Source organism: Mirounga angustirostris, unplaced genomic scaffold, assembly GCF_029215605.1.
Source record: "Mirounga angustirostris isolate CCGP_5_RB_7025 unplaced genomic scaffold, mMirAng1.0.hap1 SCAF_4, whole genome shotgun sequence".
In the NCBI taxonomy this organism is placed as follows: Eukaryota; Metazoa; Chordata; class Mammalia; order Carnivora; family Phocidae; genus Mirounga; species Mirounga angustirostris.
The window spans coordinates 7,056,440-7,072,532 of NW_026991712.1; the positions used below are offsets into that span (position 1 = coordinate 7,056,440).

General features: G+C 39.6%; 1 protein-coding gene across 8 annotated transcripts in view; it reads right to left on the reverse strand.

The window, feature by feature from the left end:
• The window catches only part of KHDRBS3 (KH RNA binding domain containing, signal transduction associated 3), a 192,569-nt gene that overhangs the window by 76,917 nt on the left and 99,559 nt on the right, over positions 1-16,093 (reverse strand). For all 8 annotated transcript variants that reach the window (XR_010410495.1, XR_010410496.1, XM_054512435.2 and 5 more), the window contains one exon: positions 5,661-5,800. Coding sequence is in view for 6 of the 8 variants with exons in the window: in XM_054512435.2 (XP_054368410.1) it covers positions 5,661-5,800 (140 nt within the window). In the remaining 2 variants the exon portion in view is untranslated. The remainder of the gene's footprint in view (positions 1-5,660; positions 5,801-16,093) is intronic.

The window sequence follows — 16,093 nt, forward strand, 5'->3', positions numbered from 1 at the left end:
ACAGTTTGGTGGTAGAATGTCCTGAGAAGGTAAGTCCAACAGGGAATCAAATAATTTAAATTACATCCCAAGAAAGTGTTGCTATTTTTTAATAGAAAATGCCTACCTATAATGTGGGCTAGTAGAAAAAGAAATATATTGTCGTTTTCCTGTGTCTTTAGTTAAAAAAAAAAACAACAAGGATTTTTAATACAGATGGGTAGATTAACACAAATCATATCATATACTGGTGAAATATAAATTATGACTCTTATATTAACTATTCAGTTTTCCTGATAACATTCTCATAACTTCATACATTATGGGGGAAAATACCTCATTTTCAATCACTAAAACAACCGTTAGCATCTATGATATTCACGATCGATTTTAACAAAAAGTGAAATCACGTAGAAATCAGTGTAGATGAGGACCCGCGAGTGACTGTCCTATCCGACCTCATGTTTGAGAAGTTATGTAGTGCCCTAGAGGCAAAGGAATTGTGGCCACTTGTTGTTTAACACAGAAACTGCCAAAATGCCGGTTTTACAAAGATAAGATGTCAGTGGGGCACAATCTAATGTTGAAAGTATAAACAATTACCTTAAGCTGAGAGCTCAAGCAGTATGTACGAGATGCTGAGGACTGCGGGGGTCCCGGAAAACACTGCAGCACCCCAGCACCTTGGCATATAGTTTGGGAAATGCAGCCAAAAGATTTAATGTGGAACTTCAGTCCACGAGAGAAGAAAGGAAAGGGCAGGGAAAAAATGTACAGAAACCAGAGCTGAAAATTTCCCCAATTTAATGAAAGCTTATAAAAAGCCTTGAGCACTGTGTCAGCTTCATGTCCTGGGTCAAAACCACCACATTCAGCAGCCAGAACTGATGAACATATACTCACTCCTCAGAAAGGCAGGCTTCACCTGCTTGGTCCACTCTTCTTCCTGCTGCTTCTGGTCTCAAATGCAGGGAAGGTAAGACTGCCAGCTACTTGGGAGGAAGGGCCAGATGGCCAGAGTAAAGGTCGGGAGAAAAGCAACACACAACAAGGCAGCTGTTTTGAAGAAAGGGTGGAGGGAGCATCCCCGTGGGTTCGAGACCGCCTAGCCAGACCGCGGGGCAGCAGGTCAGGGTGGCGGGGAGGACCTGTCCAAAGCATGCTGCCTGGAGTGGCCTCACCTCCACAGCCTCCTTCTCTGTGGGGTCTGCGTGAAGAGCGGGGGACGCCACATTTCACAGCAGTGCTTCTGGAGACACGCACAGGACAGACCGGAAGTAAGGACACCGCCCTACCTCCTGAGTTAACAAAGGGGATGTTTAGTTCTCCCATTTGAACTGAAACGAAGGCTTTATTAAAACACGTACTACTTCCCACTGCAGGATTTAATTTTAGGTCATTCACACCTTTCAGCTGAAAAGTATCTTGAAGTGGTAACAGTGCAGAACATTGACGAAGACTCCAGCAGTAACTTGTTCCAGTCTAAAATTCCTAAGTGGTGACAACTGTGTGACCATTCCCACAAAGTTATTCCCCTAGTACATTTAGTCATGGGACAGTGAACTACATTAACACAAAACACTGTAAATGATCGACACTTGGATCAAAAAGAGCCTGAAGGATTTGCTATTGTACCACATTCACTTAACAATTATTTACTGACTGAATCCTTTATGCCAGGCCCTAGGGACACAAGAGCCTTTACAGGTTTACATTATAATGAGGAGAAGCCAATGAAAATGTGAACAAATAAAAAAGGCAAAATTCAGCGTAATAAATGCTACTAAGGGACCGAGACAGGATGCTGTACCCCAGCTGTGGGACTGGGGGACGATGACTCTCAGCAAGGCGATCAGTAAGGCTTCCCAGACACGTGCCTATGTCTCCCTACAATGTGATGCCCAGACAAAGCGTCCCGAGGTGGGGGCAGCGGGGGCAGTGAATGCAAAGGGCCTCGGAGGGAAATAAGCTTGGCCAGTTTACCAGATGGTTAGGAGACCAGCCTGGCCACAGTGCAGAAAACCACAAGGTCAGAAAGGGCAGGGAGATCGCCAGATGAAGAGGAGGGTGTTGTCGGGCACAGCAGGAAGTCTGGGTATTCTTGTAGCTGCAAAGGGAGCCACCAGAGAAACTGAGGCAGGGAGCAGACAAAAGCTAATTTTAACAGGTCATTCAAGACTGCAAATTAAAAGTGGAAGAGCAGTGTGGCTAGATTAGGGGGAATGGAAGAGGTGATTAATGAAAACCAGACTTAAGGTTTATTTCAGAGGTAAAATCAAAATGGTGTACTGAGGGACTGGATATGGCAAAGATCTACTGATGACTGCACACTGGAGAGATTTCTCACAGGTCTGAGGACCAGAAGGCCTTGGGCTTCGATGAGTACATCTGTCTTCTGTTTTATTACTTTTTTAGACCTTGAGACAATGTGAATTGATGCCCATGTTTTCCTCGGCTTGAGTTACAAGGAAGCTCAAAGCATAATTCGAAGACCAACTCTGACTGTACTCTTGTGTACCAACCTCACCCTTAGGGTTTTGTACCTTTCTGTCCTAATTTCCACACCCATTTATTTTTATTTGTGAGATGTGCATATTAGTTTGGCAAGTTACTATATGTGATTTAATGAGAAAAAGTAGTAAAAAACATAAAAGTATGCTCACCATAGCTTGTATTAAAGGTGCCATCATGGGCTGCAATAAAAATGCAGTAAACATGACAGAATCAAAACTCTATGGAAGAAATGCAGTGCCAGAATAGATGGAAGAAAGCCCGACTCTAGATGAAATCCAAGGGGAGGATCAAAGACAGGGGACAGGCACAGACTGTGGAACCAGGGTCCACAAATCTTGGACAAGTCATCACCTCCCTCACTTATAAAATGGTGACTTAAGACACCAGTGCCCCCCTCACAGGGTTGATATGAGGCATAACCTAGTTAATATCTGTAAATGCTTAGAAAAGTAATCCATAGTAGAAACAGTAGAAGTGTTAAAATAAGCTTTGGTGTGAGACACAAAGAGAAGTAGGATGTAAACAGGTAAGGGGCTGAGAAGGGTTACAGAACTGTGGGCAGAGGAATAATGAGAACAAACGTATTGGAAGGACATGAGCACCAACTTCATGAAACAAGCAGTTTCAGCCAGGGGTGGAACACACAGGAAATATGGCAAAGTAATCAATAAAGACTAAACGGAGTGAGGCCTTAAGAAAGAATACAGGAGGGCTCTGAGTACCTCTTCTATGAAGAGGAATATTACGCTGTAAAAAAGCAGAGTATTTGAAAGATCTGGTACTGAGGAAGCCCATAACCAAATGGAGGAAAGAAGGCAGGGTGTGTGTAAAGTGCTCTTCCCAGTGCTGAGCGCTAACCAGCCATACTCCACCGCAAAGACAATATTCACCGTCAAGACAATGGAAAGGCTTTCAATGGCAAGCAATGTATATGCGTCATCAAGAGGAATAATTTTTCAGCTGGGCAGACAGAGGTGTTTCTCCAGATACTATAATCTAAAAACCAAAAAGCTTCTGCCTTCCTCACCTGTTCATAACATAACATTTTCAACTTAATTTAAAACCTGACAGCAAGGGGCGCCTGGGTGGCTCAGTCGGTGAAGCGTCTGCCTTCGGCTCAGGTCATGATCCCAGGGTTCTGGGATCGAGCCCCGGATCAGGCTCCCTGCTCCGTGGGGAGCCTGCTTCTCCCTCTGCCTGCAGCTCCCCCTGCTTGTGCTCCCTCTCGTTCTCTGACAAACAAATAAATAAAATCTTAAAACAAACAAACAAACACAAAAAAACTGACAGGGAAATTAGAAATTATCTTAGTCAAAATGACAGATCTGGTTTAAGGAACACAGCATCCCCTAAAAAGTGCCCTCAACAGTGGCACCGAGTGTGCTCTCTTCTCTACGCCCTCTGTTCAGGAGATTCATTCTGTGAATGTTGCCTTCTTTAGAAAAAGAGCCTTTGCAGATGTGATTATCGGAAGCATCTTGAGATGGGAGAATACTCTGAATCATCCCGGTGGGTCCTAAATGCTATCATGTGGAAGAGGGAAGCAAATGGAGATGAAAGACAGACATGACAGAAATCGACATGCAGACAGAGAGACCAGAGTGATGTGGCCACAAGTCAAGGCTTGTTGGCAGCACCCGAAGCTGCAAGGGGCAAGGAAAGGACTCTTCTAGAGGGGGGAGCAACACCAGCACCTTGACTGTGGTCTGGCCAATACTGATTTTGGACATCTAGCCCCCCCATCTAGAAGTGATAAATCTCTCTATTGTTTAAAGCCGGCAACTTTGTGGTAATTCACCCCAGCAGCCACAGGAAACTAATGAAGCAAGTACAGTTGACGACCCTGGAACAACACAGGTTTGAACTGCACAGCTCCATTTTCACACAGGTTTTTTTCAATAAATACAGTAGTGTAAATGCATCTTCTCCTCCTCATGAATTCCTTAGTAACATTTTGCAATATTAGAGTATTTAACACACATAACATACAAAATATGTGTTCATCGACTACGTTATCGGTAAGGCTTCCAGTCAACAGTAGTCTATTAGTTAAGTTTTGGGGGAGTCAAAAGTTATACACAGATTTTTGACTATGCAAGGGGTCAGTACCCCTATCCCCCACAATGATCAAGGTTCAATTGTAATTTCTTATGATTTAAAGTAAATTTAATGGTAGAAGAAATGAAAATGAAAGGGATTTACCATTTACTGAACACCTAAATAATATCATTAAACCATCAACAGCGATCCCATTATTATTAGCCTTTTTTATAGAGAAAATCCACTTGGTACAGAGCAGATCTGTTTATTTTACACTGCAATAACACCTATTTGTAATTGCTCTCTTTGACCATACACTGATCAGCAACACTCAATAAGAAAACTGACTTTTTATTCCCCCACAAATGAACTTGGAGATATAAAAGAATGCTATTTTAAGTTATTTCATGCAAAATTCTATCTGGAAAAATATATACAGTCACCAGTGAAAAATCTGTGTTACTTCTTTCTACAGAGTTCTTTTGGATGCAAAGATTAAAAAATTAAAATTTTTCAAATAAATCTGAAATAGTCATATCTCAATATATGGTTTTGCTTAAACGGTCTTATGAATTCATTAAAACATTTTTCATATTAAAAGTAGTCATCAATCCAAAGACAGAAAAAAAATTCCGTGTACCTGGACCAGCTGAGGAGTTTTCAGATACCACAGAGCATTCTCAGTGAATAAAATGACAACAGGCTTTAGATACTCACTTGGTGCCTGACATTGTGCTCAACACTGGAGATGTGGCAAAGAACTGGCCTAATCCTACACTCAATGGGGAAGGCACATGCTTCCAGGACCTCAATTTGCATATCAATACTATTACTTTAAAACAATTTTCATTTTAAAAAATTAAAAAATTAATGTTAGAGAGATAAATAAACTTGTCTACAGTCATCAGCCACTTAAGTGGTACAGCTTCTATTGAAACCCAGGAAGATCTCAGTCCAAGCAAAGTGAATCCCCTTAATTACGACATCATAATGTCTGAATATATTCTTGCAGGCTTTGTACTGATACACTGATAGAGCTGCTTGACTATTAATAAAGCAGACATTAAAACTGTTGCCCTGGTACCCTATTCTAACAACAAAATGTTAAGTCAATTAATTACACCTACCTGGTTATTGCTGGGGTTGGTACACCTCTTGTACGCAAGGTGGGTTTCCCTCGAACAACAGGTACATCCGCATTTTCTGAACCACCGTTCAAGTATGTTAATTCTTGGAGCTGTGCTTGCCTGATTTCGTCATTATAGTCCTACACAGAAGACAGAAGAGAACATAGTTCACCTCATGTGAAAAATACAAAAGTATTTAGGACAAGAATAGAACAATTTTTAAAAGAAAAAAAAGGGCAAGGGAAATAGTTGAATTCATAAAATAAGATTTGAGATTGTTGAAATGAAAATGCATCAATTAATTGTTGTAAAAAGGAAAAAGAAAACCAAAACAGGATTTTTCCCAAACTAAAATTTTCTACAATCAGCCATTACTCCTTCCGCTGGGCCTACTTTCCAAGTAAGATATTTACAATAAAATTAAAATATGATATACAGACACATGGTATTGTTATTTACAACTCAATTCAACGAGTAGTTACTGAGATCTGTGAAGGGCCACCAACAGAGCCCGAGGAGCAAGCCCAGGTCCCTGCAGCCGAGGAGCACACAACCTGACAAAGCAGGAAGACATACATACCACAGGATAGCTTTACTGAAATTAAGAACCACATGTACACATTCTTCTTGTACATTTCCATTTGAATATACTAGAAAAATGCACCATTTCCAAAAATGCACCATTTCCAAAACATCTTACTCTTGGAAACGTGCTCTTCGTTATCTTACATTATTGTTTAAATATTGAACTGAGAAACCCTGAGAGTCATCCTTGATTCCTCCTTTCCTGAATATCTCTAACCCCATTCAAGAGTCATCAAGAAAGACATGTAATAAATAAATAAAAGTGTGGTCTGTTTCACAATAAAAGAAAAATTCAGGTCTAAATGGTCAAAAAGGAAATTCCTCCAACTCAGCTGTGGGCAATAAGAGCAGGTTTCTCTATAAGAAGTGTCATCTAAGGATGAGTATGAACTAAATACCAGAAAAGCGGCAATAAAGTACTCTAGTTGGAGGTAAAAGCATAGTTTAAGACCTAAAGAAATGGTGTCTAGGGAACAGGAAGAAGTGCTCTATGGCTGAATTATAAGAATGACTTGGGGTGTGTATGTGTGTGTGTGGGGGGGGGGGGTGTGGTCTCAAAGTGGAGAGAAAAGCAGAAACCAAATTAAACAAAGCCTTAAGTCATTTTAAATATAACTTTAAAGGTTTAAAATTAAAGGTACTAAAAAGCACTTAATAGTTTTAAGGAGCAGAGTTGCGTATCTAAGTTTATGTTTTAGAAATATTATGAACAATTGTATGCCATCAAATTAGGTAGCTAAGATGACACAATGACAAGGATAAATTCCTACAAAGACACAAACTACCAAAACTGACTTAGGAAGAAACAGAAAATTTGACAGATAAGCCGAGACTAAATTAATACTCAGTAAATGTCCTGCAAAGAAAATCCTAGGCCCACAAGACTCTAATGGTGAATTCTACAAATAATTAAGAACTAATGCTAATCCTTCACAAACTTCCAGAAAAATGAAAGAGGAAGGAGTACTTCCTCACTGTTTCTATAAAGCCAGAACTGTGTGGGTACCACAACAGACAAAGACATTACAAGAAAAGAAACCTATAGACGAATATCTTTATGAATTTAAGATACAAAGGCTCTCGAAGAAAATTAGGAAGCCAAATCCAACAGCATAAACAAAATAAAAGGGGGAAATATACACAAGAGCCAAGTAAAACTTATACCAGAATTGCTAGGTTGGTTTAACATAAAGAAACAATTTATGTAATACCATAATAATAGAATAAAGAACAAAAAAATGGTCATTTTAATACAGAAAAAACAAACCATTTGAGAGAAGAATCCAGTACTTTAATGATGGAAACACTCAACAACTAGGAAAACCCATAGTCAACATATTTAATAGTAAAAAAGTAAAAGAATCATCCTAAAATAAGGAACAGGACAAGGATGTCTACTCTCACCCCTTCTAACCAACATCATACTTGAGGTTCTAGTCAGGACAATAATGTAAGAAAAAGAAATAAATGGTATTCAGATTGGAAGGGAAGAACTAAAACAACCTTTATTCATAGATGGCATAATCCTGTATATAGAAAATCACAAAGAATCCACAAAAACATTATTAAATAATCAGATTACACAAGGTAGCAGGATATAATGAGATCAATATACCAAAATCAATTTATTTCTTTACAATAATAATGAACAATACAAAAATAAAATTAAGAAAATAAATGCACTACAGGGGCGCCTGGGTGGCTCAGTCGTTAGGCGTCTGCCTTCGGCTCAGGTCATGATCCCAGGGTCCTGGGATCGAGCCCCGCATCAGGCTCCCTGCTCCGTGGGAGGCCTGTTTCTCCCTCTCTCACTCTCCCTGCTTGTGTTCTCTCTCTCGCTGTGTCTCTCTCTGTCAAATAAATAAAAAAATCTTAAAAAAAAAAAGAACTGCACTACAGCAGTATCATAAAGAACAGCATACTTAGGAATAAATTAAAATAAGAGCAAGATTTGTACGCTGAAAACTACAAAATACTGTTGGAAGAAATTTTTTAAAACCTAAGTAAATGGAAAGATACCCAATATTCATGGATAGGAGGACCTAATACTGTTATGATGACAATATCCCTGCCCTGCTCTCCCACCTCCCAGATTGATCTACAGAGTCAAGGAAATCCCCATCAAAATCCCAGCTGGCTTCTTTGCTAATTTTTTTTTTAAAGATTTTATTTATTTATTTATTTATTTATTTATTTATTTATTTATTTATTTGAGAGAGAGAGAGAGAGAGAGAGAGAGAGAAACAGCATGAAAGGGGATAGGGTCAGAGGGAGAAGCAGGCTCTCCGCCGAGCCGGGAGCCCGATGTGGGACTCGATCCCAGGACTCCAGGATCATGACCTGAGCCAAAGGCAGTCGCTTAACCAACTGAGTCACCCAGGCACCCTTCTTTGCTAAAATTTATATGAAAATCCAAGGGACCTCGTATATCCAGAACAATTTTAAGAAAAAAGAACAAAGTTGGAAGACTAATATATTCCCACTTCAAAACTTACTACAAAGCCATAGTAACAAAGACTGTGTAGTGCTGGCTTAAAGGGTAGACATAAAGATCAATGAAATAGAATTGGGAGCCTAGACATAAGTTTCTATACATTGATATTCAAACAGTCTCTTTAGCAAGTGGTACTATAATAACAAGGAGAACACTGAAGATAATGGAAGCCTTACACCTTTGCTGGAGGCAATGAAAACTGGTCCAGCCACTTGGGAAAACCACTTAGCACTGCCTCAAAAATGTTAAGCACAGTGCTACCACGTGACCTAATAATTGCATTCCTAGGCCATACCCAAGAAAGTGAGAACATACATGCACCTAAAAATCTGTACATGAATGTTCACAGCAGCATTCTTGATAATAGCCAAAAAAATAACAGAAATATTATAAAAAAATAGAAATAACCCCAACCAAAGGCTTCAACTAATAAAAAATGGACAAATAAAACATGGCATATCCATACAATCAAATATCATCCAGCAATGAAAAGCAGCTTGAATGAACCTTGAAAACAGTATGCTAAGTGAAAGAAGGTAGGACAAAAGACTACACATACTGTTCCGTTTTACATAAAATGTCAAAAACAGGCAAATCCATAGAGACAGATTACTGGTGGCATGAGACAGAGAAGTGGGACAGTAGGGGACTGGAATGGGGAGTGCTTGCCCACAGGTATGGGGCTGCTCTGAGGGATGATGAAGACCTAAAAACAGATTGTGTTGATGGCTGCATAACTGTGAATGCACAATCACCCAGTGAACCGTATGCCTTAAATGGGTGAATTGTAGGGTATGTGAGTTATATCTCCATAAAGGCTGTGTAAAAAGCAAAAAAGTAAATTAGTGGTTGACTAGGAAGGAAGAAGAATGGGAAGCCACTGTTCATGACGAGGTTTACTTGGGGGGTAATAAAAATGGTCTTAGGTTATTTTGACAGCTGTGAAACTCTATGAATACACGAAAAGTCACTGAATTGTATACTTTATAGGAGTGAATTTTATGCTATGTGATTTATATTTCCATAAAGATATTAAATGGAAAAAAGCACACTAGAGGCAGAAATTCCAGATGGAAACTCCTAATTCTAGTACATGGTAAAGACAACCTGGAGTAGGGAAGTGGCAGGGAGGATGAGGAAAGGTAGATTTGGTGTTATTTATGTTTAATTTTATCAGAAATGGTAATATCCTAGAGGGGGGAGGTATATCAGCAAAGTCAAGAATGTCAGTGGGCATCTGGAAAATAAGAAGGATAAATAACAGTGGTACCATGTTGTAATCAGTTTGGTACAGGCTGAATATGCAATGGCCTATGACATATTGAGATGTCCCATAGCAATCAGACATAAAAACTGGAAATTTAGAAGTTAAAGATATGCACACAGAAGTGGACAAGGAAGGGTTACTCAGGCCCTACACAGCACCGAGCAGGGCCCGTCATCAAGGCGGGCGAGTGGCCAGCCCCCAGAAGATAACCTCTAAGCCCACGGAGGAGGCTGCCTGCGCTAAGAGTTTCTGTATGCGTAGGCTTGAGCCCATGCTGCCCCACTGTGGCCAGGTTAAGTCTGCCCTAGCAATGGGATTAGTGGGGAACCTTTGTTTTGGCTCAGGAAGCGGGGTGGTGGTGGTGGACTGGGAGTAGCTGAGGTCAGGTGCAGGGGTGCTGTATGCATACGTGACTGGTCCCCAATAAAAACCGTGCACACTGTGGTGCAGGGGAGCCTTACTGGTTAGCAACCCCTCCCGTGTGTTGTCACACATCATTGCTGGAAGAAGTAAATGCATCCTTGTGTAATTCTCCTGGGAAGGGACACCTGGAAGCCTAGCCCAGACTTTGCCTGGTCTTTGCCTTGTGCTCCTTTTCTTGCTGATTTTGATCTGTATTCTTTTGTTGAAATGATCCATAATCACAGTGTTTAACCGATTTTCTGAGTCCTGCGGGTCCTTCTAGAGAATTATTGAGCTTGAAGGTGGTTCTCTAGCAGGAACTCATCTGTATACAAATGTCGGCAATAGGCAGGATTGCTTGGGGCATGTTCTTGGAGCAAGAGAAGGGTTCTGGACATCAACGTAGAGTAACAGAAGAAGAGCCGCGTGGGGGAGACGGAAAAGGGGAGACAAACGCCTGAGAAGGACACGGAGGTCGTGGTAGTGTGAAAGCCACAGCAAGTCAGTGCTGCATTCACATTCTGTCAAGCAGCCAGGTACTCATCCCATGGGATTCAACAGTAAAGCCAATACTGACTTCAGCAACGGTGATTTGGGGAAGGGTGGAGCCGGAATCCATCTCAGGGGAAGGAAGAGGGAGTGTGGGCAGGCGGGTTTTCCAGCTGCGTGACTCTACAAAGAGGAACAGGAGGGACAGCCGCTTGAGCGAGGAAGGGAGGCTCTTATGATAGAAGAAACAAACTTTCTGAGTGTGAATAAAAGACTCAGGGGCAACAGTTTCCTAAATTATTTAGAGTTTAAAATATGAAATAGACTTAGTACATTTATAAAAAAAAAAATCTGCTATCTCTTCCTTAGTTTTCAAAAGCAGAGTGTAAAAAATGACTTGAAACCTATACAGAAGGCACTGTGGAATAGGAAAAGTAGCACGAACACCAGTCGAAAAGGAAGTCAAGAGGAAGCTGAAACCATAATATGCAAAAACTTGCAGAGGAGGGGGAAGGAGAGGGAAACGAAGACAAAGTCAACCTGCTATGATTTAGTGGGAGAGGCAAAGGACGAGGAGTCTAGGTTTTCCTGCAGATAGAGGTTCTTTCTCTAACTTATTTAGGGTATTACGAACTCAAGAGTCATTTGAATCTATCATTACTTCAACCTCTCTAAAACAAGCCTATTAATATGTTCCTTACCATTTTACTAAAAACGTGTGAAGATTAATAAATTATTTGTAAAGCACATGCTAAATAAAATGTGCTACATAAATGCTAAATATTTGCCCTATTGAAAAGTGCTAGGAGGTGTGACACAAAATTGAATGTGGTTCAAAAATAGATTCATGGGAAAAGAACACAGCATCCAGAAGTACTATTAAAAATTTAAAAAGGAAAAAGAAATTGCTCTAAGTAAAGTGATTACAATGGTGTCAAAAAATTAGAAGGAAAGCTAAACATTATCTTTGTAAAACTGCATTTTCAAGAAGACAAACCATGTAGTTAGAAACCAATTATGGAATCTGAGCCAACACATCTTGGGTTAAGCCTGAATTTAACCAACTGGACTCACCGACTTCGTGATGTTAGGCAACTTTTTGAAACTTTAGGTGACGGTTTCTGTCAGCACCATAGATAAAATCATTGTAGTTACAATTTTCTTGGTCTTTAATATGACGATTTGAAATCAGGAGGGAAACCAAGTGACATATGCTAGCACACAGACTAAATGATAATTCTACATTTTAAACTAGTCATTAGTAAATTACCATTTTAACTTCCTATCAGAAAAGTGAGCATATTATCACACTAATTCTAGCATGTCATCAACTGTGAAGAGTGGAAAAGTGATCAGAATTCTAATTACACAGGTATACACGGGATTTTACTATCCAGTAAATTTAGAACATATTTAAATGTGTTAGCCTAGAGAATGGGAAAAAAAGTTAGTCATTTTTATTTTATTTTATTGAAATCATTAAAAATAATTCATTGAAATTTAGTGGATTCTCTGCCAAGAATGTTCTCTGCAGATATATTTGCCCAAATATGCCAACGATTATGTCAAAGATTAATCCTGGGATCAATGTCTGTATTATAATCTATAAGAAATAACATAAATGTTCATTATTTGAAGACTGATTACATAAATTCTAGAACATGCATATGATGGAATATTATGCAGACACTAAAAAGAATGAAGGGAAATTTTACACATCCTCATATGGTCAGAGGTCCAAAATAATCTAAGATGTAAAAAAATAAATGTAATGAGAGAATACGGGACTTGTAGTTTAGCTAAACAAGGAGCTGAGCAAAGCCTTTCCATAAAAAGCAACAATAAAAGCTAACCACACAGTTAAACAGTTAAAAACAACCATTTCAGAACTCTGGGAACTGACTGAAGTTACATATCAAATTGAAAACATGGTAAATTTATTCATGTCAGGTACGACAAGTGGGAGATGGACACAGCCATTCCTCCTCCCCAGCTCAGATGTTGTGTCAGTTCTTCCGCTGGGGAAAGACACGAAAACCATTAGTTTGCTGCAAGAGGAAGTTCACTTAATTTGGAAGAAAGTGTGAAAAACCCTCATACCCAACAGCACTGTCAATATCAGTAACAATTTAGGTAGCAAATACATAGAAGTCCAGTGAACAGGCAATCCTAATATTCAGGTTTGGGGTGGGGCAAGCAACAGACTGGCAGACTAGCCAGAAACTTAACAGCCACAGAGAGCCTTGACATCTGGCACATCTCTGCTGAATGGAAGACTATGCACATGTACAGCCAAGACTGGAGAGAGCTTACAGCTCCCCACACATCCTTCCCTGACAGTGACTCTGGGCACGTGCAAAGGAGATGCAGGGATTAAGCTTCGGTCACAAGTACAGTAAAGGCCAGGGAAGATGTGACAACTGACTAGTCTATGGGTGCTCCCCTACAATTCCATCAGCAGAGGGCAGAAGCCTTATTAACAGAGGTGTGTGAGCGCAGCCTCTGACTAATCACTGGTGATGTCTGAGCAATGCTGACATGAAGAGGTGCCCAGCAGGGCAGGCTTAAAATAAAAGTGAGAAGGAAAAAAATGAACAAAGCCGTAAATCATGAAGTAGACGGACTCTGCAGATTAGTCCAACGAAATGACTAAAGAAACAAAGAAAAGAAAAACCTGTAACAACCACCACCCTTGGAGACTAAAATGAATCAGAATGCAAATGCGCTATGTTATCTGAAATGTGGAGTTTTCAAAAAAAAAAAAAAAGCTAAGAGACATGCAAAGAAACAAGGAAATGTGACCCATACGCAGAGAAAGAAAGAAAGAAAGAAAGAGAAAGCAAGCAAGCAAGCAAGCGAGCAGTAGGAAGAAACTGTCTTGGAGAGGCCCAGATGTTGGAGGGGGGGGGGGAAGAGGGAGATTTTAGAGAAAAAGAAAAAAAGAAGAGAAAGTACAGCAACGACAATGAAATTTAACCAAAGGAGTTCAAGAACAGATTTGAGACGGCAAAAGAATGAGTCTGCACACTTGAAGATAAGCCAATTAAAATTACCCGGTCAGGAACACAGAGAAGAAAGGATGAAGAGAAAGGAGCCGCAGAGACGTGTGGGACATCGTCAAGTGTATCAACATACGAATCATGGGAATCCAGGACCGATGCGAGCAGAGGAGAAAGAAAAAGGCAAAAAATATTAAAGAAACAATAGCTGAAAACGTCCCACATTTGAAGAAAAATGTATACATATGGATCCACAAAGCTTAATGAGTAAGGAGGATAAGCATACACAATCACAGTCAAATTAATGAAAATGAAAGAAAGACAAAATCGTGGCAGCAGCAAGAGAAAAGCAACAGATCATGCACAAAACAACAAAATCCTTAAGGACTCCTCTCATCAAAAATAATGAAGGCCAGAAAGCAGCAGACTGGCCTTCTTTCTACCACCTGAAACAAAAAACTGTCAGCCAGGAATTACATGAACTATCTTTTAGAATATAGGGGAAATAAAGACATTCTGAAAAAAAAAAAAAAAAAAAAAACAGAACAATTTTTGGGGCTAGCAGATCAAGGTTATAAGAAAGACTAAAGCAAGTCCTTTGGGCTGAAAAGAGGTGGCACCATGTGGCAACTCTATCCACAGAAAGAAATGAAGGGCACCAGAAATGGTAAATGTAAGGGTTAATGCAAAGATTATAAAAATACTGTACTACAAGCCAACATCCCTCATGATTATAGATGTAAGGATTCTCAACAAACTACGAGTAAATCAAGTGTAGCAAAATGTAATATGACCAAGTGGGATTTCACCTAGGAATGCAAGGCTGGCTTAACATCTGAAAATCAACTAATGCAATATACTATTATTCACAAAAAAAAGGAGATAAATCACATGAGCATTTCAACGGGCAGAAAAAGAAACCTGGCAAAATCCAATACTCATTCATGATAAAACTCTCAACACCCAGGAACAGAAGAGAATTTCTTCCACAAGGTCAAGGGCAGCAAGGAAAACCTTACAGCTGACATCATACTTAATGGTGAAAGATGAAAAGCAACAAGCAAAGATATTCCATCTTCACCACTCCTGCTCAACAATGCGTTCGAAGTTCCAGTCAGTGTGATAAGGGAAAATAAAATTAAAAAAATAAAGACATTAAAATTTGAAAGGAAGAAATAAAACATACTTTATTCACAGATAACATAATTCTATATGTAGAAAATCCTAATGATTCCATAAAAACCAAAACAACACACTAGAAATAATGGCCCAACACGGTCACAAGATACAAGGTCAGTGTATAAAAATCATCTGCACTTCGATATCCTGGTAACCATCTGAAAATGAAAAATTTTTTAAAGATTTATTTATTTATCTGAGAGAGAGAGATAAAAAGAGCATGAACGGGAAGGGCAGAGGGAGAGGGAGAGAGAATCTCAAGCAGACTCCCCAATGAGCACGGAGCCCAGTGCGGGGCTCGATCCCAGGATCCTGATTATCATGACCTGAGCCGAAACCAAGAGTCAGATGCTCAACCAACTGAGCCACCCAGGCACCCTGAAAATGAAATTTTAAAAGTTCCATTCACAATAGCATCAGAAAGTGTACAATGCTTAAAAATAAATTAAACAAAAGAAGTCTAAGACTGGCACCCTGAAGACTATATAACTGCTGAAAGAAACAAAAAAATATCTGTTAAGTAGAGACACTTCGTAGTCATGGACTAGAAAACTAGGTATTATTAAGACGGAAATTATCCCCAAACTGAGCTACAGATTCAATCCTCTGTCAAAACCCTTGGAGGCTTTTTGTAGAAACTGACAAGCTAATCTGAAATATATGTAGAAATGCATAGGAACCAGAATAGCCAAAACAATTTTGAAACAGAACTTTTTCTTTAAAAAAGAATCAACAACCTGGATTTCACACCAAATTGCTAGAACGCTAAAGTAATTAAGAGCATGACACTGGCATAAGGACAGGCATATAAATCAATGGAACAGAACCGAGAATGCAGAAACAAATCCATACATTTATGTTCAGTGGATTTTCAACAATGGTGTTGCAGTTCAATAAGAAAAGGATTACCTTTTCAACATACGGTGCTGGGACAACTGGCTGGATATCTACATAGGAAAAGATAAACCTAGATCCTAACTTCATACCATACACAAAAATTAACGTAAAATTGATCATA